This window comes from Accipiter gentilis, chromosome 1 (genome assembly GCF_929443795.1).
Source record: "Accipiter gentilis chromosome 1, bAccGen1.1, whole genome shotgun sequence".
NCBI classification, from domain to species: Eukaryota; Metazoa; Chordata; class Aves; order Accipitriformes; family Accipitridae; genus Astur; species Astur gentilis.
The window spans coordinates 6,430,659-6,457,714 of record NC_064880.1 but is presented as its reverse complement, the minus strand read 5'-3'; the positions used below and the strand labels follow the sequence as shown (position 1 = coordinate 6,457,714).

The 27,056-nt window shown below is 46.2% G+C and overlaps 2 protein-coding genes across 8 annotated transcripts in view; one reads left to right on the top strand and one right to left on the bottom strand.

Annotated features, from left to right (window-relative positions):
• Positions 1-7,845, top strand: part of MTHFR (methylenetetrahydrofolate reductase) — an 11,038-nt gene extending 3,193 nt beyond the window's left edge. For all 4 annotated transcript variants that reach the window (XM_049796862.1, XM_049796966.1, XM_049797038.1 and 1 more), the window contains 10 exons: positions 898-1,136; positions 1,451-1,561; positions 1,740-1,933; positions 2,399-2,649; positions 3,418-3,552; positions 3,864-4,044; positions 4,439-4,621; positions 6,041-6,142; positions 6,392-6,511; positions 7,012-7,845. In XM_049796862.1, the coding sequence (XP_049652819.1) occupies positions 898-1,136; positions 1,451-1,561; positions 1,740-1,933; positions 2,399-2,649; positions 3,418-3,552; positions 3,864-4,044; positions 4,439-4,621; positions 6,041-6,142; positions 6,392-6,511; positions 7,012-7,209 (1,714 nt within the window). In that variant the 3' untranslated portion in view covers positions 7,210-7,845. The remainder of the gene's footprint in view (positions 1-897; positions 1,137-1,450; positions 1,562-1,739; positions 1,934-2,398; positions 2,650-3,417; positions 3,553-3,863; positions 4,045-4,438; positions 4,622-6,040; positions 6,143-6,391; positions 6,512-7,011) is intronic.
• C1H1orf167 (chromosome 1 C1orf167 homolog) lies at positions 6,518-27,056 on the bottom strand. 4 transcript variants are annotated; one of them, XR_007505192.1, is made up of 22 exons: positions 26,845-27,056; positions 22,297-24,140; positions 21,698-21,738; positions 20,893-21,112; positions 20,535-20,710; positions 19,944-20,041; positions 19,399-19,585; positions 18,780-18,961; positions 18,270-18,456; positions 17,871-18,093; positions 17,138-17,319; positions 16,876-16,972; positions 16,325-16,467; positions 15,605-15,813; positions 14,652-14,796; positions 12,255-12,522; positions 11,571-11,679; positions 11,086-11,317; positions 10,842-10,977; positions 9,966-10,076; positions 9,011-9,246; positions 6,518-6,550 (listed from the first exon to the last, which is right to left on the bottom strand). XR_007505192.1 is itself a non-coding variant. In XM_049796499.1 (21 exons), the coding sequence occupies exons 1-21, from the start codon at positions 26,864-26,866 to the stop codon at positions 9,187-9,189; spliced, it is 4,872 nt and encodes a 1,623-aa protein (XP_049652456.1). In that variant the 5' UTR covers positions 26,867-27,056; the 3' UTR covers positions 8,865-9,186. The 4 variants fall into 4 exon arrangements, 3 of the variants coding, with proteins under 3 accessions (XP_049652456.1, XP_049652651.1, XP_049652581.1); XM_049796499.1 differs by lacking the exon at positions 6,518-6,550 and having other exon boundaries at positions 8,865-9,246; XM_049796694.1 differs by lacking the exon at positions 6,518-6,550 and having other exon boundaries at positions 8,865-9,246; positions 17,871-17,982.

Here is a 27,056-nt window from a genome sequence, read left to right as displayed (position 1 = left end):
GATGGGGTTACTGAGGGGACCAGACTGTTTCCCCTCTCCCATGCTCTGTGAAGATGGAGCAACTCCACTGTCATGCTCTGGGGCTGAAGCAGTGCTGGGCGACAATAGAGCAGAAAAGTACCTATTAAAACAGAGAATATTTATTATGGACAGTGTGCCCAAGTCTCTGGAACAGAGACTCCCACTTATTTTCAGGAACATCCAGCCACTATGGTTTGTGCCTCTATTACTGAGCACTACAGTTTTAGCCTCTTGAGATAGGTGTCCCCAGAGGTAAAGGTTATCCTGGAGCCCAGTGGGGAGCCCCAGGAGCCACCATGTACTCACTTGGGGGAGAAGAGGGACTTTCATAACTCTCTTTGTAACTGCTGTATGCCAGTGCCAGGTTTTCTTTAAACAGAAGGGCCTGTTCCAACCCAGAGCAGAGGAGAGACAAGTTAGGGGAGCCTTTGTTTCTTCTGTTAGGCACACTTGGGAACACAACAGAGATCTGATCCATCTTTTGATTTTTGTGGCCTCTACAGTTAAAGCTGGGAACAGGGAGTTGCAGCATAGTCTCCCATCCCAAAAGGAATGGGACTTGCATTGCTGTCTATCAGAAGATATATCACTCTCATAGAGCATGCTGGGAGGAAGTTTATTCTACAGAAAACATTTAAGTTGCCTCTTCTTCAAAAAGATTGTAAGCTCCTCCTCATACAGTCTTAAAGGATGACTTTCCTTATTTATGTTGGCCACTTACTAAACTCCTAGTTCAACACCTTTCTTGGTCTCTCACACTGCTGTCATCCAAGCTCTGTCTGTCTGTTGCTGGCATTCCAGCAATGAGCAAGATATCCAAGGCAAAGGGAGGGGAGTTGGCTACGTGGTAGGCTAACACAGCTCTAAAATCCACAGGTTTGACCGCATGGGAGCAGGTGGTCCACTCTTCATTGATGTGACATGGCACCCCGCAGGGGACCCAGGATCTGACAAGGAGACTTCTTCCATGATTATTGCCAACACTGCCGTCAACTACTGTGGCCTGGAGACCATCCTGCACATGACATGCTGCAATCAGACCAAGGATGACATCACAGGGCATCTGCAGAAGGCCAAGCGGCTTGGGTTGAAGAACATCATGGCATTGCGTGGAGGTGAATCCTTTTGTCCTGTGATGTGTAAGGCTGAGGTTGTATTGCCATTGTGTTCAACTCCAGAGTAAAAATGGAGAAATAAAGATTTAGAGGCTCCTTCTGCTATGGGAATTAAATGTTGAGACTGCATTTCTCTTGATCCCTTTGTTAGCATTCCCTTCAGCTCAAGGGTAGACAAAAGCAGTCCATGGGTAAAACTGCAAACTTGGAGGTTTCATCTTTTCTTCCTTTTGATAGCAGGAGGTTTTTAGAGCACTAGCAGATCTGAGCCCAGCAAATAGTTGGAGAGAGCTGTGCATTTGTTCTCTTTTCAGATCCGGTTGGTGAGGAATGGGAGGAAGAAGTAGATGGCTTCAACTATGCTGCTGACCTGGTTAAGCACATTCGCAATGAATTTGATGATTACTTTGACATCTGTGTGGCAGGTAAATGTCTTTCACTGCACAGTGTGGAGTAGGGCCTGAGATGGGGAAATCAACTCAGCAGTTCCTCTGTGGACCTGGGCTGTAAGTGACAGCACAATCAGATTGGCTGCTTTCTAATTTCTAGCGTGTTGTCCTGACCACCAGGATTTCACTTGTTTTTTCTCTTTCCCCTCCAAAGGCTACCCCAAGGGTCATCCTGAAGCAGAGAGCTATGAGGCAGACCTGAGGTACCTGAAGGAGAAAGTCTTTGCTGGGGCAGATTTCATCATTACACAGCTTTTCTTCCGATCAGAGACCTTCCTCAAGTTCATGAAGGACTGTCAAGCCATTGGCATCACCTGCCCCGTTATTCCTGGCATCTTCCCCATACAGGTGAAATCCAGTAATACTGGTTTGGGGAGGGAATAAGGATCCAGGATGTTAGGTGTTTGTGGGTCAGGAGCTGAGGGAGGTCTCTAAATATCCTCCGCAAAATTTCTGGGAAGTGAGAGTGCTAAACGTGTGATAAATCTGGACATGGCTTGCCAAATTAAACTCCTTGTCCTGTAATAACAAGCCTAAAAGGTTTTCTGTGCCCATATGGCAAAAAGGGATATAAAAGACAATGGTCTACCAGTCCTAAGGTGTTAGTCATCACTGGCAGCATGCTAGGCTCAGGCAAAGAAATGGGAAGAAATCACCTAAAGTGACGTTACCAGGACTGTGTTACCATCCTAGAGATGGGGCCTAGGAGTAGAATCCAGGAGCCCCAATTCTAAGTCTCCCTCCACAAAATCGAGATCAAGTACCTGTGTTAAGGGCCTTGGAAAAATGAAAATCCCCTGCATCCTCATCCAGGGTTACCACTCCCTGCGCCAGCTGGTGAAGCTCTCCAAGTTGGAAGTGCCTCAAGAAATCAAAGATGTGATTGAACCCATCAAGGACAATGATGCAGCTATCCGGAACTTTGGGGTGGAGCAGGCAGTGTCCATGTGCCGGGAGCTGTTGGATAGTGGCATGGTGCATGGGCTCCATTTTTACACTCTCAATCGGGAAGTGGCTACTACTGAAGTCCTTAAGCGCCTGGGCCTATGGACGGAGGACCCCAGGTGAGCAGAATATGCTGGCTTCTGTGAGTTCCTCTTTCACATCCATCCATCCATCCCATCTACTGAAGGCTCAAGCAATGGATGGGTTAGCACCTCTTGTCTGCTGGTAGTTTTTTGGGGTGGTTTTTTTTTAGCACCTTTCTGCATTTAGAAGTTCACCCTTCCTGCAGGTGTCTGACAAAAGCTGTGAGGATTAGAGGGGACAGATGAAGGAGGAATTTGTTTTAGTCAAATGGCTTTAAAGTAGCCTGTTCTGGAACTTTAAAAACCTGAACTCTTAAAGCTGCCACTTGGAAGAAACATGTTTTTTAAGGTCTGTCACAACACCTCTTACAGACTAGGTGCTATGTAAGCTCCTGCTGTGGATTTCTAGGGTTCTTTACAGCTGATAAAGGGCATGTGGACTTTTCTCTGAGTCCACAGGCTTCAGCATAGACAAGAGGAGCAAAGGAAAACGGATAGCTGTATTTTCTTCGTGTTAAAAATAGCTTCACACAGTGCTTTTCCCTTACCTCATACAATTTCAGTTGTCAGTCCTGTATTTAACCATTTAATAGACATCTACTGAGCATCCTGTGAGGGAACTGGGTGGGAGAAGATTTTCCATAAAGGAAGAAGAGTTTTCTGTCCTACTTCTTGACAAATAGTACTCTTTTCAGCCCCTGTTACTTGCTCTCCCCAGAGGCAAAATTCTCCCAGGGAAGGGCTTCTGGCCTCTAGTGGAAAGTCTGCAGAGGAATTGTGTTAACATCTGCTCCTCCCATCCAGGCGGCCTCTGCCCTGGGCAGTCAGTGCTCACCCCAAGAGAAGAGTTGAAGATGTTCGGCCAATCTTCTGGGCCTCTAGGCCAAAGAGTTACATCTATCGAACTCAAGAATGGGATGATTTCCCCAATGGCCGATGGTAAGCTGTCAGCCTGCAGTGGCAGTGAGGTAGAAGTGTGGTATGAAAGCCTGCTCCACAGTTGATGTCTGTCATTAGCGGGTGACCTGGGCACGCTTTGGGCTTGACAGAACAGGTGGCTTCTTAACGAAGTGGTCCCCAGTTGCTTGGATTTGAATGAAGTGAGGAGAATGGCACCAAGATGTTGAGGCTTTTGGTCTCTAGGTGGATTTTGTTGGATACTTCTCTTCCTGGGTGGCTGTCTTCCTGCATCACCAAATCAGCTCATCTTCCTCAGTGGCCTGTTAATCCTGTGTCTGGTCCCCTTACAGGGGTAACTCCTCCTCTCCAGCCTTTGGGGAACTGAAGGACTATTACCTCTTCTACCTGAAGAGCAAGTCTCCCCGAGAGGAGCTTCTGAAGATGTGGGGAGAAGAGCTGACTGGTGAGGAAAGCGTCTTTGAGGTGTTCACGTGTTATATCACCGGAGAACCCAACAAGAACGGGCACAAGGTGAGTGATGGCTCAGGAGGGGATGGTCAGTGTGCCACAGACAATAGTGCATATTTCCTCTTGCTCCTGGTCCCACATTGTTCTTCTAAACAAGAATTGGCACTTCCCTATCCAAAAGGACGTCCTGAGATAGCTGCTGAAGGAAATCCAACAGCCAGAGCTAGGGCTCAACGTAAAAGGAAAGCTGCTATGGTATGACAGAACCAGTACCAATAGACTTCAGCAGTCATTCTTAAGAGTTGAGGATATCCTGCCCCTTGAACCAAACCTGGGAATTCTGTCCCGAAGTAGGTGTGTTTGAGACCAATAGGGCACTTCTGAGTTTGTTCAACATCCAGATGGTAGCAAAAGGGTTGTTACATCCATTGTGAGCCATCCTTTCTCCTCATGGTAGGTTACGTGTATGCCTTGGAATGATGACCCTCTTGCCACTGAAACCAACCTTCTGAAGGAGCAGCTGGAGAAGGTTAACCGACGAGGAATCCTGACCATCAACTCCCAGCCAAACATCAATGGCAAACCATCCACAGACCCCATTGTAGGCTGGGGCCCCAGTGGGGGTTATGTCTTCCAAAAGGTACTGCACTACTCTGGGCTAGGCAGCAAAGAGTTATGACCCAGTTCAGTCTCTGCTAGGAAGGGAGGTCCTAGGCTTTCAGCCAGATAATCCTTCTGCCTGCTCCTTATCTTAACGCCTTCTTGCTGAGATGAGGCAAAGCTCCTTTGGTGTCTTAAGAGACAGACTGTGTCATCTCTATGGCTTACTTCATAGCTGTTTTCCCCCACCTCAAGACATCTATAGAGTTTCTTGTTTTTACCCTCAGCAAGTAATTTCTTTCTAGAGCAGGGCTATGAAGTTTTAGGTACAAACACCTGCCTGCCCACTGCATCTGATCCCATTCAGTGATGCAGGAAGCACCCAGGTTTTTCATAAGATAGGAATCAATGAAGTAGTATCTCTACTGTCCAGCTCCTCGTGGTAGTAACTGGGCATTTAAAAATTTCCCCATCTGTCCTTCTCTAAGGCAGAGTTCTCCACGAATTACCCCCACCCCACAGCACTACCACTGTGCTGTTCAGACAGCTGCCAGGTTCCTTCTCTAGCCTGCAAGCAGCCTTATCTCCCATGCCTGCCTCCTACTGTCATGCATTTTCAGGCCCTAGAGTCTTGCCACTAATGGCTGTGATAGGAATCTCCCATCAAGGTAAATGCGAAGCAAGTGGCTCATACTAGGAAACAAAGCAGCCTTGTTCAAAAGGGATCCAAACCCCTAAAGCCATGAGACCAGCAGATGGCAAATGCAGTTATGTTTTCAAAGGAAAAAATTCCCTCGAGGTGAGGGGAAATCCGTCATCTCACACAATAGTCAGGAAATGAGAGGAGGGGAAGCCGTTGTTGGGAGCAGCCAAGCGCGGAGCAAGTACAGGATTAGGTTGTATAAGCACACAGGGAGAATTGTGAACAGAAGATGAGGACAGGGAATGGTAGGGTGCTTGGGAGAGCCCAGCTGAGACCCCTGACTTCTGCACCCGCCAGACTGGGCTGCCTTGGCGGGACACTGCTGTTCATAGGGTACCATGTAGAACAGAGGTCAAGCTCGAGGCATCTTCTAAGCACTCTGTCTGGCACAGACTGCTTCCCAGGCACAGCAGTTGTGGTTACGCTCTCTGGAGCTTATTCCAGCCTGCCTCTTTATGTGGGTGAAAACCAGGAAGATTGTAGCTTTCCTGAGCTGGTTGTTCCTGAGCCGTTATCTCTGCTCTCCCCAATTTCCTCCCCCCACCGCCCCAGCTCTCTTACTGATTTGCTCTGCCCTTTGCTCAAGCATCCTCTGTAGTACACCTTTCTGGGAATGGACATAAAAGTCTTAAGCTGCCTGGTTTCCAAGCAGCCCAGACTGTACAGCTGTTCTCTTGGTTGCCTGTATGTGTCCCAGCCCTACCATGAGTAAAGGCTCTTCTTATTTTCTTTGCCCTTCCCTATCCCTCCCTGTAGGCATACCTGGAGTTCTTCACCTCCAGTGAGATCGTCACGGCACTGCTCAAAGTGCTGAAGAAGTATGAATTGCGAGTGAACTACCACATTGTCAATGTCAAGGTAGGCTGTTGTTTACAGGAAACTTTCCTTTCACTACCCTGGGAGAAAGGCAAATATCAAAGATTCAGATATCACTATGAAGAAAGTGTGATGTGAAGGCTGATCAAGGGAAGGGAAAGTGAAGCAAGTCAGCTGTGATGTGTAGCAGCTGCCTGATCTCTTAACAAGGAGAGACTAAAGGCACTTGTTCCAACTTACTCAATCCCTCCTCCAGCAGCTGCTTCAGAAAGGTTTTCCTTCCTTTGGCAGGGCCAGAATATCACCAATGCTCCAGATCTGCAACCCAATGCTGTCACCTGGGGCATCTTCCCAGGCAGAGAGATCATCCAGCCCACTGTAGTGGATCCTGTAAGCTTCCTCTCCTGGAAGGTGAGTCCTCCCTCCTGCTGGATACATTGCTGTGATGCCCTGGAAGTTCAGAGCGTCTGGTTTGTTTTTAGTCTGTGACACTTCTCACAATTGAGTACTGTTGTGATATTAGCTTGCAGAGGTCCAGATATTGCTCTTCCTACTCCCTCAGTGTAAGGAGAACTTTGCTCCTGCAAGAGCTCTTCTCGGACACCAAGAGCCCAGTAACTGGAGGCTTAGCAGCTACCACTCTCACTGTACTGGGCCCCGGAGTTCTGGGCAGTAGCTCTCCCTCCCCTCTTACACGCACAGGGGCAGTATTGAGCCACGTTATTGCAAACGTGTCTCCAGCTCTGGGCACTTCCCACTGACTGGAAAGCATGAAGCTCCTTGCAATTTTTACTGAGAAGGCTGGCAAGGCATGTGTAACACTGGTTGTGCTAACTGAAGTAATATGAAAATGTAGCTCTCTGACATGTGCATTACACCATTGCCAACACTTTTTTTTTTTTCCTTGGCAGGATGAGGCCTTTGCACTGTGGATTGAGCAATGGGCCAAGCTCTATGAAGAGGAGTCACCATCTCGCATGATCATCCAGTACATCCATGACAACTACTACTTGGTCAACCTGGTGGACAATGACTTCCCACTTGAAAACTGCCTCTGGCAGGTTGTGGATGATACTTTTGAGCTGTTGAATACTCAGACTCAGCAGTGAAAATTCCTCTTCAACTCCCTTACTTCCTCCTTCCGTCCATTGACTGCGAAGAGAGAGAAAAAGCAGCTCCTGTGCTGATGGTGAACCACACGCTCCTAAATCCAGTGACTAGGCTAGCTCTCTGATCTGCCTCCACTACGTGCTGTTCTATCCCCAAAACAAAGGCTCCCTAATCACTTCTCGTTGAACAATAGCCAGAACTACCTGAATCTGAGCTTGAAGGCCAGCTCTGCAGGATGTAGAGGTGCTAATCATGGCTATGTTGATTCCAGTAACAAGAGAACTCTTGTGCATCAATGTGACAAAACTCAGTGGGATTCTGGTAACTTTCTCATGCCAGAAATGCTGCCTTGAGGGCAGAAACACTCCTGTCAGCAGTGCCTATGTTATTTCAGCAGCTACCAACCTGGAAAAGAAGCTCAAGTGGCTTTTATGTTGCACTCCTAAGATGTATTTCTTCATAACTGATCATATCAGGCTCTTTTGCACTTACTCCAGAAGAAGGTTCAAATTTTCTCCCTAACTTTTCTCCTTTTATTATATTTCCTGTTTTCTTTTTAATATAAATATGTGAATCTCACTTCTGGATGAGACTGAATAGGAATTGCACTATTTCTTAGATTAAATACAATATAATACACAAATACAACTTGTCTCTTGTACTAGGCCATACTCTTGTAAGTCGCAAAGACTCATGTTGTTTGCAGACTAATCAGCCTGGCACAAGGGAAAATTTTAGGAAAACCAATTGTTTATGAGGCAGTTCTGCCTTCCCTTTAAACACATGCCCTAAGTAAAGTATGGACAAAGCTTAAGAAAGCTTAAATCCTAGAATTTACCAAAAGCAACCACCTACAACCTCTGGCTCAGTTCTGCAAGGTCACAGGAGTTGTGGTGGTCCTTTTCCAGTGCCTGTAGGGAAAAAGAGCCTATCTTTTCTGACCTAATGACTCTTAACAGCCTTAGGCCCCACAGCGTTGAAATAAAGGGTTGGGGGAGCTACAGAGGCTGCTTTGTGTACTTAACAATCCTGCAAAGCTACCACAGGGTAGGAAAACAAGACCTTGGGGCAGTTCCCAGTGGAATTTTGAGATCCCTGCCACGCTGTGAGCATCTCTTTCAAACAAGCAAGGAAGAAAAGCCTTTTCCAGATTCTTCAGACCCTCTCATTACAGCTGTCTGAGACTGGGCTCATATATCCAGGGTAATTACAGGGCATCAATCACAGAAGCAAGTAATGGGAAGGTTGGGGGTCAGACACGCCTGTCTTGCCTCAGCAAAGCTTTTGGTGCTCAGCTGTTCCCAGCAGGTTTCTTCATCCCTAACCCATTCAGCACAGAAAGGAACCAGCAGGAAGCAGTCAAGAGGTTGGCCACCCACCGAAAGGCTTAATGAAGAGCTGATGGACCTAGATAGGGGGAGGAGGTAGGAGCCATGTGGGAAGTCCCCCCAGCCAGGGAAAGAGACAAATCTAAAAATCAAGACCTGTGTTCACACCTACCAAGGACAGTCCAGACTTTGGAATCAACAGGATGTAGCGTTTGCACAGGCAGACTCCTGCTCGTCTCTAAGACTGATGTATTTGCTTATTCCCCTGTGTGACACTAAACTGTCCAGGAAAAAGCACTGAGTAAAGGGAGAGCCTATAAGGTGTTTTTTTATCTTTAATCAGCACTCCAGCAAAATCGGTGTCCAGAGGAGAAGGGAATGCAACCTCACAACAAAAGGGAATAACTTCTCAAATCTGTGCCTCTAGGGAGGTAGGATATCAGTCCCTTAAAGAAGAACTTTCACTAGGTACCATCTCTTCCTGGTTGTCCTTTGGCTATCGTGCTTCTGGCCTGCAGCACTGCTTTTATCACATGAGCAGAACATTGGTTTTCTTGATTTGTGCAGGACCAGCTCTTTGTTATGACAGCCAGCTGTATCCTCCACGTGTCCCGAAATGAGCAGCAGCTGCAGGCAGGCCCCCACCATTCAGCAGCGTCCTTTGTCCTTGAGCTGGAATGCTGTTAGCTGGCGCCACCTTCCAAAAGCCTTAAATAGTAAAGTGGAAAATAAAACACTCAGGTTACCCTTGAGGGGTTGCAGCCACCCTCACAGTACCTACAAACACAGCTTTTCCTCTAGCAATGGCTATACCAACTGCACCACCATTCTCTCAGAGCCCTTCCCAGTCTCCCCTATGTTCCTGTAGCCACTAAGTGAAGTGCAGAGTACAAATCAATGTGAGAAAAAGAAGACCAATGCCCCCTCTGCCGTCTAATTACACTACTTGCTCTCATCTTGTTAAAGGAGGACCTAATCCTGCATGGATCTTTGGGAAGCAGGCAGAGGAGCAAACTGGCTATTTGAGCGCTAAGGCTTTGTTTGCCTGCTTGCTTAAATTTCTAGCAATATGCCTGTGCCGGGGTGCAAGTCAGCACAGTCCTCCTGCACCAATGTGGAGCCTGTTTCTTCCCTGAGTGGGCTCTTGAGAGGCAGGGGATTAGTGGATTAACATCTCTGGTAGTGGTGAGGAAGGGGGCATACATCAGGGAAATTAACCACTGACACAAAGCTTTGAAAAACACCCAAAGATGAACCCATATAAAGCTGGAAGCTATTTCCCTGGCAAGTCCCACTCCTTGATGTATTCAGCTTCTCCCTAAGCAAGTGCACTTTGTGCAGGGAGATACAAAGAACACCAGTTGTCCTTTTAGGGTGCTTTTTGGTTCACTGAGGTCCACAGAATTAAAGTAGTCATAAATGCTAACCTGAGATAGTAGGCTCCTGGCTTCCTCCTCCAGAAAATTCTGCACTACACAGCTTTGCAAATGTCGTCGTCTCCACACCCTCCAGGCCTTTTCTATCAGCCGCTGCTTGTCCTGCCAGGAAAAAGAGACCATACACAGATTATTTGGGCTCTGGCAGGCAAACTACCTCACTTCCCTCTACTCCCACCTTGCTTCCAGTTCCTTTCCCGGGTCCCTCTTGAATGACTTTGCATTGATAATGAACAAAGCAGACTACTAACAAAGCCCTTGCTGAACTACTGTCTCCTGCAAATATTGTGACTAATTAAGTCACAGTACCCTGGGGGAAAGGACAGTGCCCCATCAGTGCTCTGGCACAGCTCCTCAGAGACTATGGATGCACGCGTTATACATGCGTCATCTTGTCCCATGGGCAGGTCAGAGCACATCTCACACAGCTAACGCCCAGGAAGCCAGATAGAACATGGGTCTGTTCTGTAGATGGCTATGCCTGAGCAGAAGGGGAAGCCAAATGACAGCTCTTGGTAGGCTGCAGACACCAGAGGGATGTATCAGGAACACAGATGAGGACAAAGATTGTAATGCTTGCTATGAACTTTTTGCACTGACTACAGACAATCTATACAAATCACCCTGTCTCAGCTTCCCATTGGTAAGATGGGGCAAAGCACAACTAAATATGTGGCTATGCCAGTCCACCATGCTGGCATTTCAAAGAGGAAGATGGAAGAAGTAGCCACAGCAGCAAACCACGATTTCTGGTGCAGTCTGGTACTTGTTAAATCCCCAGGTCTCATCTCCCAGGACATATGTGAGGCTGCAAGCAGAGCAGGGTTGCCCATCACTGCCACCTTGGTAGCAGTACCAGACACTCACCAACACCTGAGCCAGTATTGCCACCCTGCTGGCTTCTCTCCACTGATGCCATCCTCTTGCTAGACGGCGCAGTCTCCTGTCACGCCGGCACTGGCGAAGTATCACTGTATGATGCCACCACCTCAGATACTTCCTCCTGCAGGTAAGTGGGCAAAATAAACTTTATCAGCTCAACAGCCCTACAAGGGAGTCCTTCCCTGATGGCAGCAACAAGAGGAAGCCCAGAGCCCTCCATTCCACTTACCCAAGCCACTTCTCATCCCACTCCTCCAAGTCCACCTCTGCTTTGTTCTCCTGGATCCTTGCATGTGCAGGAGAGGGTCCTAACACACCAGGTCTCTCTACCGGGTGAGGGAACAGCAGCCTTTCAGCCCTGTTTTGGTTTCTGTAGATCACCAGCCAGCGGTGAATAGCACTGGGAAAAAGCCCAAGAGGGGCAGCTGGTGCCGAATCCTTTGCTCTGCCTCTTCTGTTTTCTAGGAAAGAAAAGAGGAATCACACAGGAGCTAACCTTAGAGCTAGAGAGGGAGAGATCAAAGCTGCCATGAGCCCTTAGTCCTTTGGCTCCTGAACACAGAAGCAACCCACAGTCAGAGTTTGACTGCCATGAGCACCTACTCCACAGAGGAATCCCAGTCATCAGGCTGGCAAACACTACTCCCCTTCCCTCCTCACTCACACTCCCCACATGGCCCCATGAAACACAGAGAGGAAGGCACATCTTCTTACTCATGGACCGAGACAGAGACATCTTCCTGCTCTTCCTAGCACCTATCAGGGTACTGCACTGCCGTAAGCACTGGGAAAAGGCAGCTGCTTTTGTCCAGTAGTTGCAGGCCTGCAAACAGAAATGACACAGCTGCAGCCATGACTAAACACAAGGCGCACAGACAGCACATACACAAACTAGCCTTAGAGATACATTTATGTTCATATCCCTGCAGGTAGTTTAATGTGCTAGACCCCAGGCTGAAAACTGCACAGATGAGATCCCAGCAGGAATGACTCAGCCCTTCCAAATCAATCGACCTCTTTGTGGTTTGCTAGCTGTGAGTCTTTTGAAAAAAGCTGCAACTCTGACAGCTCGCTCAACTCTGCAGGGACAGCGATTATCCCAACTCATCTTTGAGCAGAGAGGAAGGACTGCTCTCATCTCTCTGGTCAAAATGTCCCCATTCCTTATTGCTGTGCTCCAGATGGTTGCTGCAATCGGTGCCAGATTATGGTGATGAAGTTGTGTGCACAGTCTGTAAAGAATTTCAAGGCAGGGACTAAGCAGTCACCATGAGTCAAACCAGGTTTTTATATAAAGCCTTGTCACTGTATCTCAGTACTTAGTGACTCACTGAGGTCTTCACGAGAGAACAGGCAGTTATGAAAAACTGACTCATAGGGACCTTCACCTTTTCTTACCTGTTTTATAGTAGCCACAGATCCTAGGCGCAGGGCTTGCTGTCCTCTTGAGGCCAATCGCCAGCGGTGACAGGCTTTACCCTGAGAGGGTTCCTGCCACTTGTAGTTTCTCTCTCCCAGCACCTGCTGTTCAGCTCTCAATAATTTCACCCTCCACTTAGTAAAGCTCACAACTAGGAGACGGTGCTCTCTGACCCTTTTAAAACAAGAGAGGGCTTCGTGCTGCCTCAGCCTACAAGCAGTGACCTGGGCCCAGGTGACTAGGCACCTAAAAAACAATACAAGCACAGAAAAATGGCAGATGCCTAAAGTCACATTTCCATGTCAGCACCAAACAGACTATAGACCAAATTCCACCTTCTCACCCGACCCTGCAGCATCACATGTAAGTAGTCAAAGCAAGCAAAAGAGCATTCAAAAAAAAAAAAAAAGGTTGTTCCTATTATTCTGCCATCAACATTTATGTATCTTTCTCCATGTTACTTAGTTTTCCAGTGCCTTGTCCTTGGCAGGTGTAAGTTCAGACTCCTCAACTACAGTTTCTTTCTGCTAAAAACTTGCCCTCATTTTACTTCAGGTTCCCAGCACTGTTCCCTCTCAAATCCTCAAAGACCAGGAATATGTCATCTTCCTTCTGGCCATTTTAGCATTTCCTCCTCTTCAAAGACCTCTGCAAACTAAATGCCACGTCATATGTTTTTCCTTTGCCTACAAAACAAACGCTTTTCCTAGGCTGCCCTGCCACTACACATAGTGGATCCCTCAAAAAAAGAAAGGAATTAAATTAGTCAGTCTTCAGTCTTTCTCTGTGCCAGCAGCTGACCTTTAGGATGATGCTTGAGGACAGCTTTTTCTTTATGGGATGAGAATAAAACTGCTAAAATCTCCTTCAGCATGGAGCCCATCAGACTCCTTAAGTCTTCTTGCTGCAGAACCAGGCTGCATTTAAGACAGCAGCTTGTTGTCAAGATTCAGATTTTAATTTTTTTCTTGGCTGTCACAAACTAAGGGCCTGCATACACGGGATGTACAACTAGAATCTTTGCAGAGACAATTTTATTAAAAAAAAATAAAAATCAATATCTACAGGAGTTACTATTAACAGCACTGTAAATCTGCACCCATAATAATCTCTCTATATCTTGCAGGCTGATGCACAGGAGGCCAGTCTTCCTGTGCAACCTCAGAAGCCAATCTGCTTTTAACTCCTGGCTTATCCTTTTGGTTCCTTGTTCCACTTGGACTTTCATTATGCAAATCACCCCACTGCACCATAGGGCAGAGGTGTAAATATCCTCTGCCTGGCAGGCTTCTCTGAAGATCAAGAGAATCTATTGCAGGTTATCCTAGCATGAAAAATGCCCCCCTCAGAAGAGACAGGGCTCAGCCTGTACCATATCCAGGTGAGAAATTAGAAGAGCGCTCTCATCAAAGGAGAACTCAGAAGGAAGATTAATGGTGGAAACACACTCTACAGGAAGGAGCAACATTAAGGACTTCTCTCAAACACACATCCCACTAGGGTGCCACCACACAGATTGATTTGCAGAAGAAAATGCAGTTGGGTGGGGTGAGTGCAGGGTCTAAGCATCACAGCCACTAAGGTTTTACTGGATTTTTAGTTGATCTTTCCTCTGCAGATCTTTGTCTCCTCTCATCCTGAACCTGCAATTTAAAAGGAAATCTGCTAGGGCCAAACCTGCACTTCTCATGTCTTAAATGAATCCTTGGCATAAATAACCTTATTCATTCTTATCCTCCTGAATTACCTCAAAGAGAACCACCTGAATAATTCCTGGTCCACTCCAGCTGGACACTTCACTGCGTTTGAGACAGACAGTAGCCTCATACAACATAAACCACAAACAAAACAGATTTCAATGAGAAACCTACTGAACAGCAGCTAAGAGGGAAAAGAAGTGGTTAATGACTGCCAGAAGACACCATGCTCTTCAGATTAAATTCTTGTGTTTTCAGGATCTGCACCGTAACATAAGACTCCAAAATGTACTACAGCTTCACCTATACTGTAAGCAAAAGCAAGATGAATTGAATATCATGGTTGTCTCTTCATAGGCTTTACTGAATATTGCTTTTCAGCAGGAATACATTGAACTCAATTTTTCACTTTAATTTAAATTAAAATCAACACACTATTTCCAGAATCTAAAAGATTCAGGTTTGTAAACATCAGATCTCTGTAAGACTTCTACCCCGTATTCCTTTCAGCAAATACAGAATAATTCCAGTGGAAACAAGGCTTTCACTTTTTAAAACTACACAAATTTGTTTTCATCTCCCTTGCTTAGTTTACAAATACCACATTGGATTCTCTGCTACATAATTGCTCTTCACTCAAAGATTCCCTTGGAAATGCTTTGAGGGCAAGAAACAAACCTGTGCAGGAGAAGACGTTCCCAGAACAAAGCAGCATATTTCTGCTTCCTTGCTTGGCAATACCATGTCTGCAGGACCAACCTCTTCTTCTTCTGGCAGCTGTGCTGAGCCCATCGCTGCTGCAGCTCTCTCACAGCACGCTTCCCTGTGAGAGAACACAAGAACTTCCTGAGCTGAGCCCAACAATTTTTTTTCCACAGCAGAGTCCAGACAAGAGCAAAGAATACATCTGCTGCAAATACCGAATGGAACCAGACTTTCTAAGTTTTCCTGTCTTCTCTTTAGCAGCTGAAGAGACTTTTCAATTCACCTTGTAGTTTTTTGTCTGCAAGGCAGTCACACCTTCTTTTTTTCTTTCCCCCTGCTCTTCCCCAAGCAAGGGATCACAAATCACTTCCACTCCCAGTTTTCAGGCAGTTTTCCATCAAAAATTGGGAGTGTTCCTTCCCTGGCACAATGTAAGTACTTAGCACTTTAAAGCATGTGGAATCCCTTGAGGAACAGGATCAGGACTGTTAAACAGCCGCAAAAGATACACCCTGCTCCCACTGAAGCAAAGCCTGACTGTTGGGTCTGAGGAGACATGTTCAAGCTCAGAATGCTGCATCTGAACTCCATTTAACTCCCCAGCTGCTAAAATGCATTGCTTGAACACTCCTTTGGTAGTGCAGGTAAAGCAAGATCCACTCCTTTTTCAATCAGCTGCCAAAGGAGCATCTCCCCTAGCATAAAGCACTACAAAACAGCAAGGCACATGTCCTACTTGTAACCACAGGAAGGCAGTGACACAGGAACTTACTGACCCCTGGACTAGTATGTGCCATTCCAGAGGAGCAGTGCACAGAGTTACAACTAGAAGTTACAACCAGAAGTGGGACTTTCTCCATCCCGACCATTCCCACAGCATCCCTCTCCTACAGACACAAGTGCTGCTGTAGGATGGGGTAACTCACTTTGCCAGCAGGAATGCCAACACCACAGAGCATCAGCAGTCATCTGGCGAATGTGACACCGGAATCTCCGGTCAGCTTCCACTTTCTGGGCCAGTCTCTTCTTCCACAGGCTGAAAGCCATCTGGCAGCAATGAACTTGATGTTTGAAGGCTGCTGCTGCTATTCGGTTCTTATTTTCCACAACCCAGTGGTACCACCTGAGAAAGGCTCTGAGAAAGACAAAGGTCATTGCACCAACTGGAGGAACAACTCACACAGATTCACACCCTTGTAACTGAAACTTTAACAATAAACATACACATGAGGGAGTTCAGAAAATAAATCTGATCTGTTAACATCCTTTCTCCATTAAATGTCAGGGAAACGATGGACTGGGCAAGTTGTTGGGAGTAAGTTTCTGTCCTGGCTGTGCCAAGCCTGTTGTGCTCTTCAACTTCCACATGACTAGAGAGCAAGGCCAGTTCAGTGCATAGGAATTTACCAGGGCTTGTTACCAGCATTGCTGGGCTTGCTCTAATTTGTGAGGCATCCTATAAAACCAGAAATGGCTGTGTTCAGATATAATAGTTTTGAAGCAGGGAAAAAAACAAAACAATGGGCTGCAAAACTCCTACTGAAGACAGAAAAAGATAGTTAGAGGAAGAATTTTTTTTTTAAAAGCAAGTGTAGAGCTCTCAAAACAGACAGCTTTAGGAAACTTCTGGAAAGCACAATACCTACCGAGACAGCTGAATGAGCCTGCAGTACTGCTGGGCCTTTACAAGTTGCTGAGTCCGAGCTGACCAGACAATGAAGTACCTCTGCAGGCAGCATTTTTCTGCTTGGTGCCAGCAACTCTTCACCTCCTTGTCAGAACCACAGTCCTGTAATCCAGAAAAGCAAAAAAGGGCCTTGAACTGCTGCTGTAACACAGTTACTCCACGCAGCTCAGCCCTTTCTCCTTGCCGCTGTGACTTCTATGATTGCCTAATGCCCTGTTGCTAACCCACACACACCACATGAACACCCAGACATGAGGGTCTGAACACATCCCTTTTAAATCCTTGACACCTGGCCTATTTTCAACTCAGCTGGCAAATGGTAGGGAAGAGTTGCCCTGAGAAATGCCTCAATCTTCCAAAACTTCTGTCTGAGAAAGAAGAAAGAACAAAGACAGAACAGCAATGAGACCTTCCATATGCTGATATTGAAACCCAAAGGCTCTTCACTAAATTGGGCTATGCAGAAAACACTTGTACCTTTACATGCATCGCACCACTTTTCAGCCTTACCTCTTCCCATGTAGAGTAACTGTTGAGAGGCTGGACATTATTGTCTGGACTCTGCAGTGCCAGAGACTGGAACTGACCTCCCACAAACCAGTTTCTTCTGCAAGACAAAAGTGTCAGGGAAAAAGGGAAAGAAAGAAGAGGATAAAGTATCTGAAAGGGTGGTGTGACGTCATCTGAGGGACTATCCAGAAGGAAAGAATTCAGCCAGATCAAACAAGGGGCCACTGCTACCAGCATCCCAAGGAACCAGTCTCCAACTCACCCAGATCCAGTACTCCGTGGAGGAAAGGAGGCCTGCCAGTACAGCTCCCCACCCATCTCAGCTGGCAGCTCTGTGCACTGGTGTAGTTGCAGGAAGGAACTGTAATATGGCATGTGTGTGACATCCTCAGCAGTCAGAATGGAGGAGAAGCTCTGCTGGCTGCTGTCGCTAAAACTATATTCCTGCAGGTATGGAGGAAAGAACATGCTGTGAGATAAGTGTCCTTGCAGTGGAATCACTCAGCTAACAGCTCCAACCATGCCATTTACTCCTCTTTTTGGCAAGGATTTAGGGAAGTCCAGGCTGCATCCACAGGAACTGCAGACTACCAAGTACAGCTTTGGAGTGCAAACATATATAAGTGATGGGAAAGTTATTTCTATACTGAGAAAAGGGGAAACAGGCATATGCACTTTCTCAGTAATGAGGCTCTTTGTGCCTCATCCCTTCCACCTTGCAGCCACAAAGAGGAGCAAGTGCAGAAGAGAACCTTACTGGCTCAGCACCTCCCCATATCACTAAATGATAAACCAGGAAGGGCACAGAGAGAATCGACTTTACAATTTCTGATTACATTTAAACTCCAGAACCCTACAGGCTCAGTGCTTTTCAGGCCAAAATAGTGAGCACAGTTTGCTGATGACAATCTTATGTTGAAGCAGAAATTTTCCCCTAAAAAAATCCCAGCAATTTAATACCTCAGAGCAGTCTGGATGTATCAAGACCTCCTCACCTTTTCCAATGAGCTTTGAGAGGCCAGAGTAGCTGGAGGATTGCTGTCAAAGCCGGAAGATGTTGAGAGGTCCTCAGAAAACAGCATGGCAAGAGGTTCTTCACAGACAGTCCTGTGTGAGTGATTAGGACTTTGTTCAATTGTCTTCAGCATGAGACACTTTTGGTGCCAAAATTTCAGAGCTTTTCTGAGTCTACACTGCTCCAATGTCTGAGAGAAAGAGCTGAGACAGAAGATATTGAGACAGCAAAGTGACTGAAAAGGGATACCAGAGGGGGACACTAGTACAGACGTGATGGATGATAGATGGTAAAAGGGGTTCTTCCAGAAGGACCAGAAAGTCAAGTGGGCACTACTAATGAGAGGCAGGGCTCCAGGAACTGCCTCTTCTTCACTCACTCAGCTCTGTGATGCTCGTGCAGCCTTGCTTTCCACAGCAGATACACTCTCTGGAGCTTCACCTTTTGGCTGAAGTCATCGAGAGTGTAGCCTGTTTTCTCTGGAAACGGTCTCTCTGCAGTCCACAATGGCTGATCTTCATGCCTCTCTGTCGCAGTCTTGTCAGCTACTGCACTTATAACTGGTCCTTAACCAGTACAGAGTGACAAGAGACAAGGTTTGTCAGAAGGCATTCCTAAGAAACTCAGCCCAGCCCTCAAACTGCTTCTTTTCAGCAAGGTTTAAGACCTTCTGTTAGGTTTATGAAACAGAGCAACAAACCTCCCTGTAGCTTCACTGATGCATCCAGAACAACTAGTTCTTTGCCCACTCTGGTTTGTTAATACCATGTATCATCTGAGCCTCTCTGTTATCAGGCTGTTTTCAGCTGGTTTTCACCATACAAGAAGAGGAGGAAGGAGCCTAAGCACCTCCAAATCTTAGATTCTGCACAGACCCCAAGCTGCTCACCATAATGCTGCCTCCATTGTAGGAGAAAAAAGTTCACCGTTGCCTGCTTATCACCTTCTCTGACCTGCAGCATCTGAACCCACTGCTGGAAGTATTTCCTCAGTGATACTACTCTGAGATGGGCCAGGTTGCACCTGTAAAGTGCCTTCTGCTCAACAGTCATCTTCCATGCACTGAAGCACCTGAGAATAACAAAGGAAAATAAAACCACATGGAAAACTATGTGTACAAGCTTGTGTCTCCTCCTGAGACTTTTAGTTCAGGAAAGACAGACAGAAGCTGTTGTCTTCTGAGCTTCTATTCATTTATTTCATTAAAAAGCCACTGTGATGCTTAGAGCACAGCAGCACAGTGGGTGCTCTTGGATTTGGTCTTTCAGGACATCAAAGCTCAAGACCAAAAAGCTTTGGTAGTGCGCAGGAGGCAAGTCATAACGTCTCTGGCCACAGTAGTTCCTTTTCATGTTTCTACCCCTACTTTCATCTTTATTAACTCCTAAAACAAAAGAATAGATGGCTTTAAAATGAACAACACATCACTGTCTGGGTTGGCTCTGTCATTCCTTGGACTTTCACAGTGAACAGACTTTTCACATGAAAAATAGACCTCATCAACTTACCGTGAGACCAAGTTTCTTTGGATCTGAGTTGTGAGTGCTAAAATCTGTTCCATTTCCAAGCATCGGGAACGCCACACCCAGAAAATGTTTCGTAGCTGCTTCTTTTCCAGCAGAGCGCGGACTTCCAAAACCCTGGCTTCCTCTTTGCTCAGCAGCTCCTTCTGCAGGCGCCACAGTCTGAAAGCTGCTGTGTTGCAGGGCAGGAAGAGATTGACAGAAAGAAAAATAACTTAGAAGAACTTCAAACAACTTAATGTCACACAGCAAACATCCTCTGGCTGAACTCCAGCTGTCTGAGAAAGGGCACTTAAGGGAGACAGCTCACATTGCTGGAGCAACAGCATCTACTGCAGCTGAATTAATACAAGGAACAAGACAAAAGGTGTATGACACAGCAAGTGGGCCATCCTCCACCACAACAGATACTGGCCCAGCTATTTGCAGGATCAGGTTCTGAAAGAGTCCAGTCAAAGCAACAGCTAGACACACACCAAGAAACATGACGAAACAGTGATTACCTCCAAGGCTACGGAACGTGTGCTTACCAGCTAGCCGTCTCATATCTCTGATTGCTTGAGCTCTCCAGCAGAACTCATCTCCTCTCTGCCTACGATGAAGCAGTGTCCACAGTCCTCCCTCCACCCTGAAAGAGTCACAAGCATGCTTTAACATCCATCTGTCCAAAGAGGCACTCAGAGAACAGAATCTAGAGCCTTCCTTCTTCCTGTGTAGCTCTCTCTTTTTGTCTGGACTTGTTCTTCTGCCTTCAGAACCAGAAGACACAACAAAAGGTTTTTCTTTTGACACCTCTGCTGTCCTGCTAGAGACTGTAGTATTGCCTCACTCCAATCTCATTTACTCCTGTACCACATATGCAGGTGATAGCTGAACTCAAGAAATAGTACAGGAGTATTTCTGTCAGACACTCAAATCAGACTGAAAACACTAGTGCACAGAAGCTCCGGAACAGGACTGTTTAGCTCTTAAAACTAAGTTACTAATTCTTGCAGTGCTTATCTGCAGCAATACATCCAAGGTCCTGGAAACAAGTTTCCCACCATTTGAGAAAAATTTCTGCCTGTGTTTGTAAACTTCCACTTGACCAAGATAACACAAAGAGAATGCTCTCAGCTTACCTACAAGCCTGCTCAGCTTCCTTTGAGTATCCTACTGTAAGCTGGTGTTGAGCTGACGTTGTCATAGCTGCTAATCTTCCTACTCCAAAAAACCCCACTGATGAACTTTGGGTATGAGAATATGGCTCAGGCTGCAGAGATCGCTTCTTGCTCCATTTTGTCACAGCTTCCTTCCACTGAAGGAGAAACCACAAGATTAGAACAAACTGCAGGCAGAGTATCAGTATCAAGGTCCACATAACTCAATTTCACACAGGGTACCCCTTCCCCCTCCCTCTCCAAATAGGATTTTTGCCTTCTCTGACTGCACAATAGAAAACTGATGGCATCACTTCTACTGTCCCTAGCCCGTCCTCACCCTGCGGAAACTGACAGCTAGCAGAGCTGAGGCATGTCTCTGCTGAGCTACCTCCAGCTGCATCTTCCTCTGGTGCACAGCCCACTGCAAAGCACCAAGGCCCTTCCGAAGCAGCTGCTGTCTGTAAAGCTGCCTGGCTGCAGCCCTCTTCCAGAGGATGTGTCCCCTCCAGGCTTGGAAACACCTAGTTAGCATTTGTCTGTCACACAAGTGCTGGAAACTTAAAGAGAAAAAACAAAAGTGAGCTCCAGTTAACAGAAAGGAAAGTTAAACATAGCCAGGAGGTGGCAATCAGAGTTCAGCCATCAAGCTGAAAAGAGGTATTTCAAATCATTCTCTCTAAAGAGTGAAAAACCTGCATCCTCACACCAAATTAAGGTATCACTGTTCCTAAATTGGTAGCAATCTCACACACATTTTATCCACAGTCACAGATTTGAATCCCATCTCATGGATAAGTCTAGTTCTTGATCTTCGCTAACTATGCAGTGAGCATGCCGGAATTTGCTGCGCTGAGAAGTAGCATATATGGTACCAATGCTTCTTCATTGCTAGCAACAACCAAGGTTGAATCTAGAAGCTAGAATTTAAAAGATACAGAGGTCGGTTTTTTTACAGCATGCTCCATTCTAAACGGCAACCCTTTGAAAAGAAATGGATACAGCCCGAGCCAACCATGGCAGAATAACGTAGGTTAAGTCCTAAAATCAAACATTCCCAGGAATGTGGCTCCCTAGCCACTTTTCAGCAGTTTTCCTCCCCTGTTAACTACTAGCACACTCACACATAAACACAGTCTTTTTACCTTTGCTCATTCACCTTCCATGACCAGGTGTTCTCCAAGACCTGCAAACAGACAAAAGACAGTAACTCACATGCTTATTCACAATACTCTACTCTATTGAAGAATTTATCTGTGCCCAGCATGGCAAGTCATTTTGGATGGAGACCAGAACAGTGCTGCCTCAGGGTAACGTATTATGTCAGATGCCTTTGACACTGTCCCCACCATTGTTCTGTGAATACTCTTACATACTTCAGACATGGAAAAGCACAACAAACCTGAAATCTCAGGGCCCTGCAACTATGCACAGAGTAAAAACCAGTTTAATGCTTTCCCTCTGCATGTAGATCCAGAGACTATAAACAGGTGTTTACATTCCCAAGAACAACCAATTTAACAAGCTGGTCTTTAGGAAGAAGCATGCGAGACAGAAAGATGCATTATGTTGGGCTGGAGCAGGACCATAAGAGAGGAGAATCTGGCCATTCAGTGCCAGAAAAAGTTATAGGACAAGCATCCCCATCACTGTTGTACCTCAACTCCGCACCTGTAGCATTAAGTGAAAACAAGCACAAGTAATATCTGTGAACAGGGATGCTACACAGTGAGCACACCCTCACCTCTCTGGACACAGTTTCCTGTTCCTGGCTCCCTTCTTCACAGCAGTGTGGTTCTTTGGCACTCCTCTCCACAGAAGGTTCTTCAGACTGGTCGAGATTGGCATCAGGTTCCCAATTCCTCCAGCTGCTTCGGTAGGAGTAATTGTTTCTCCTTCCTTCTCTGCTCACATTCATACGATCTATGCCAGAATATCCACCAAAGCCTTCTTCAACCTGAATACCAAAAGGGCTGGACTGACTGCTGCCCACCACAGCCACTCTTCTGGCTGCTCGTGATTCTGACTCTTTGCTGGACTTAAAATGAGGTTCAGAGTTGTTGACTTCTACAGATTTAATACTAAGCTGCTGGACTGGTCTAAACTCTTTATCTCCAGAAGGAGAAGCGACTCTCACGCACAATTCCCTTGGAATCCCATACATTGCTACACCAACATTCATCTGAGCCCCCTCCAAATCTGTCTCTAGTGACACCTGCAGACCCTCTGGATACAGACTGGCTGGAAGGTCTTTCTTCCAAGATACAGCACACGGGGATGCCCCATCAGATGTCTCTACTCCTTTAAGAACCTTTTCAGGGGAATGACTTCTTGTGCGAACATAAAAACTACTAGTTTCCAGAGCTGGCTTTGCTTGGGACTGGCATCTGAAATAAGGGGAGCAATTATAGGTGGAATCTGCTTCTGTATCCACTAGCCCGCCAGAGCCCACCCCAGAAGCGAGAGTTTCTGGCTGGATGTCACCTGAAATTTTGGTTCTCCATGTGTTCAAGTCACTGTGTCCATATCTGTGAGAGACAGAGAGAGGTTCTACACGACTGAAGTCCCTTGTCACCGCACTAAGGCTCCAGTCTTTAGCAAATGGGACCTCCCATTTCAATCTTGCCTGAGCAGCACTTGTCTTTACTCCAGCTAGCTGTTCTCCTGTGCTCAGGATACTAGAAGCTGAATCAGCAGCAGCAAAGCAGAAACTGCCACTGACTGCAGAAGACTTGGGCTCCAGAGGGAGGGAACCCCATATCCCCATCAAAGCAGTTTCTTGCTTAAGCCTCTGGATTGAAGAGTACAAACTAGCAGAAATCTGTGAGGATTGCAAAAGAGATTGAAGGGACTCCAAACTAGATGAATCGAGATCCCCCAAGGTCAGGGCTGAACTATGGCAAGTGTTCACACTTTCGCTGGAGCTCCTTGAAGAGGGACACACCACTAATTCATGCCTAAGAGGGGAATCTACAGTACAAGAGGACAAACATGCATTGACCAGTGAAGCATTCACAGGATCCATACAAGAAGCAGCAGGAGGCTGATGCTGTTGTTTTTCCACTGGATAGTCACTATTCTTCTTCCTACTTTCTAAACAGTGATGGCGAGCAGCATGTATGGAACAGCTACCAGCTGCCTTTGCTTTCTGATGGTGTTGTTGAGGAAAGTCAATACTCTCACTCCTTCTCCCTTCTAAATTATAAGCCTCAAGGTGTGAGTATCTCTGAGGGAGATTCACAGCAGGGAGCAGTGACAAAGCAAAATGGGGAATCCTATGAGCCACACACTTTGAGCTGTGCTGCTGCAGCCTAGAGCAGAGATTATTTTGCTGCAGGAAGCAGGAACTGGAGAACTGATTGGTGTTGTCCTGGAATGGCTGAGAAGGGCAGGAGAGATTAGTCTGTCTCCGACTGGGATCTCTCTTCCCAGATGACAGAGGTGTGGTACACAGCTGGCCTTGTTCTGCTGTCTGGCTGGGAGTTACACTGAATGCCGCAGCCTCAAGCCAGTGATGAGAAATGTCTACTCGACTTCTAGTGCCCAAATACAGATCAACATTCACGTTCTTCTGAATGTTTCTTTGCTCTGAAGAAAAATAAGAAGAAATATAAACAAAGGAGCATGCATATTTCTCATCACATCTTGACTAGTTTGCCAAAGGCTTTGGGTACTTTCCTTACAAATTTCTTGTCTCCAGTCCACCAGCCTCTGCCCTGAAAGTATTACGGACACTACTCTCTTCCTGTATCTCAGCAGACAATCATGTCTGGCAGAGCAGGAACGATCAAAGGGAACAGACTCAGTTCTCAACAGAAAACCTGGAAAACAAAGACTTCCAGAATTATGCATGCACCTGTAGCCTCAAAAAGAACTTATTGCTAGCAAGGCTGAATTATCCTGCTGCCAAGACATGGTGGTCTGTAGCCGCTTTTCCAGATCTACATGACACCAAACAAGAACAGGTCGAAAAGAAAATGTTTTGACAGAAGTCAGAGCAATGTGGTTCCAGCTGGAGTACAATGCTTACCCCCCCTTCATTGATTGGAAATCCAGCTCAGATCTCCTCCTCACTTGTATTTTCTCCAGGGCTGATAAGAAAGGTAGTGTCTCAACTTAAGGTACTGTTTAACTGCTTAACAAGTGAAAATTTTGTTCGTGTATCACGCTACAGCCCTGCAAAGGTTCAAGGCTATGCAGGCCAATTTCTTCTTGTCCACACTAAAGGATGAAACCATGTTTACACATCCAGAGAATCAACATTGTCCCCTAACCTGGAAGAGTTACAGCACAGATGGGAGACCTAATCTGCAGTCTAGCCACTAAGTCAGATGGCTATACATATAACACTCATGCTGAGCACAGTTGCTGCTAACAGGTAAGTGCAATTTGAGGGGACTGTGCTTTCATTCCTTCAAATTTTAAAAGCAAGTTGTCAATCACTGTCATTCTAACCACAATTCTTTTCCACCCCCCTTTTAAAAAAATGAAAACGGTATTGTGAAAAGACACACACACCTATATTATCTTAAAAAAACCCTAGTCAATCTGAAAAGAAAGAGACAGCACGGCCTATGAAATCAATGCCCATTGTCTTTTTCAAACATAATTGAATACCAGAAAGCCTCCTGTCAAATTGCACTCTGTTTCCAAACTACGTTTATCTCATTCTCTTCTAAGAAAGCATCTGAGCCTCAGTCATCCCTGTTTGCAAACAGCCTGCTTGTCCTTCTCACAGGAAAACAAACTCTTTCAGTAATCATCACAAACTGGGGAGTAAACTCAATTACCAAAGCAACAGGAGATACTCATGCAGTGTTGCAATTATCCTTGGGAACTGCCGTTACTGCCTTTCATACATCACTAAGTGTACCATGAACGGAAAGAGCCCATAATTTTTGCCAGATGAGCAGAAGTTGGCAACTACAGAGTGAAGAGAAAAAACATGGCTGCCTTCTTTAGGGTGCCTATCACTGCATGAAGTATAACTACAAAATGCAGCAGATTGGTGTTCCATAGAAGCACTCCTTGCATCCCAGGAATATCCAGCCAACTAGCAATGGATCACAAAAGGGTGTTATAAGGGATCTGAATTGTGAAAGGACATGAAACCATCATGTTTATCAGTGCTGTTTTGCTCCATGAAGACCTGGAACCTGGTACTGGACTACTTTATGCTCAAGATCCTAGACATCATTTATTTTCTTGATAACTCATGCAATTTTTTCAGTTTTCCATTTCAGTTCTTTCTACCAGGTTCTCAAGACTTTTCCGTGATTATTTTAGGTGGTATTCTTCACCTCACTCATTCCTGATTTCAGTCTCACTGAGATCAGGAAGAGATAATGTCCTTTAAAACCCTTGTTTGCCTACCTTCCCAAAATTGCCATTCAGGACTTCAGTGTAACCACTTTTAAGCAGTAGTTAGTCTTACTCAAAAGGCAACAAGATTTTATGAAGTGCTTTTTAAAAACTTCTTCTAAGCCAAGAGAGATACTCAAGGCAAGCCGCAGATTTTGCAAACTGCAAAATCCATGACAAATGGATTTCATATTAGCTTTTATGTTTCCAACTAAAACATTTAATGGATGCTTACTATATACACTTTGCAGCAACACACTAATGCATTAAAACCTGAAACAAATCCAATTTAGCAAACAAAAATTAAGCTGATCAACATACTTCTGTTGTTACAAGCAAAAGGAAGTAAATAGCACAGTTCATGAAAAGTAAATCAAGCTCTTTCAAATGAATGCCATTTTTGCACTATGATAACAATGACAGACCCATAATAAACACATAAGCACTGCACAGACAATGTTTATCTTTCCATCCCTGCAGACCAAGGCTGATCCATTCCATATCGTGATCGGTGATTGGTCCAAGATCACTCTTCATGTGCCTTAGAAACAAAGCTTTTCCCCCACTGCTCAGTCTTACAAACCAAACCACCGCTGCCATTGCATGAGCCTCTTGTGACCACTTCAAGATCAATAGGCACACACAGGTGGTCTTCCCTTAACCAGAGAGAGGGCAATTACAGCACCTGAGGAACAGCCAGGCAGCAGTGCCCTTCACGTGCTGCCATCCAAGAACCAGCTGGTGTCTGGGGAATGTGGTGGTGGGAGCAGGAGGGCCATCACCCACGGCCCCAGCCCAGGAGAGCCATTTCAGGCTTGCTCTCAGCTGGCACAGCCGGGTTGCATGCCCCAGGCTCCCACACAGCATCCCTGATGGCTCCCAGTGCTCTCCACAGGTACAGACGCACCTCTCCTTGTAGGCACTTACTCACTCTGATAGCCGCTGCCGGACATGCCGCTCGCTGCGCCTCGCCAGAACCTCAGGGACGGGACACACGCCTCTTTGTGCCTGCGCCTCCGAGCGCAGGGGCAAATCTGCAGCTTCACCCCCCTTACTGCCCAAAACCCGGCAGTGAGCGCGCCCCAGCTGGGTCACCGTAAGCAGCTTATCCCCCGCGATTAGCAACGCCGCCTGTCACCGGGG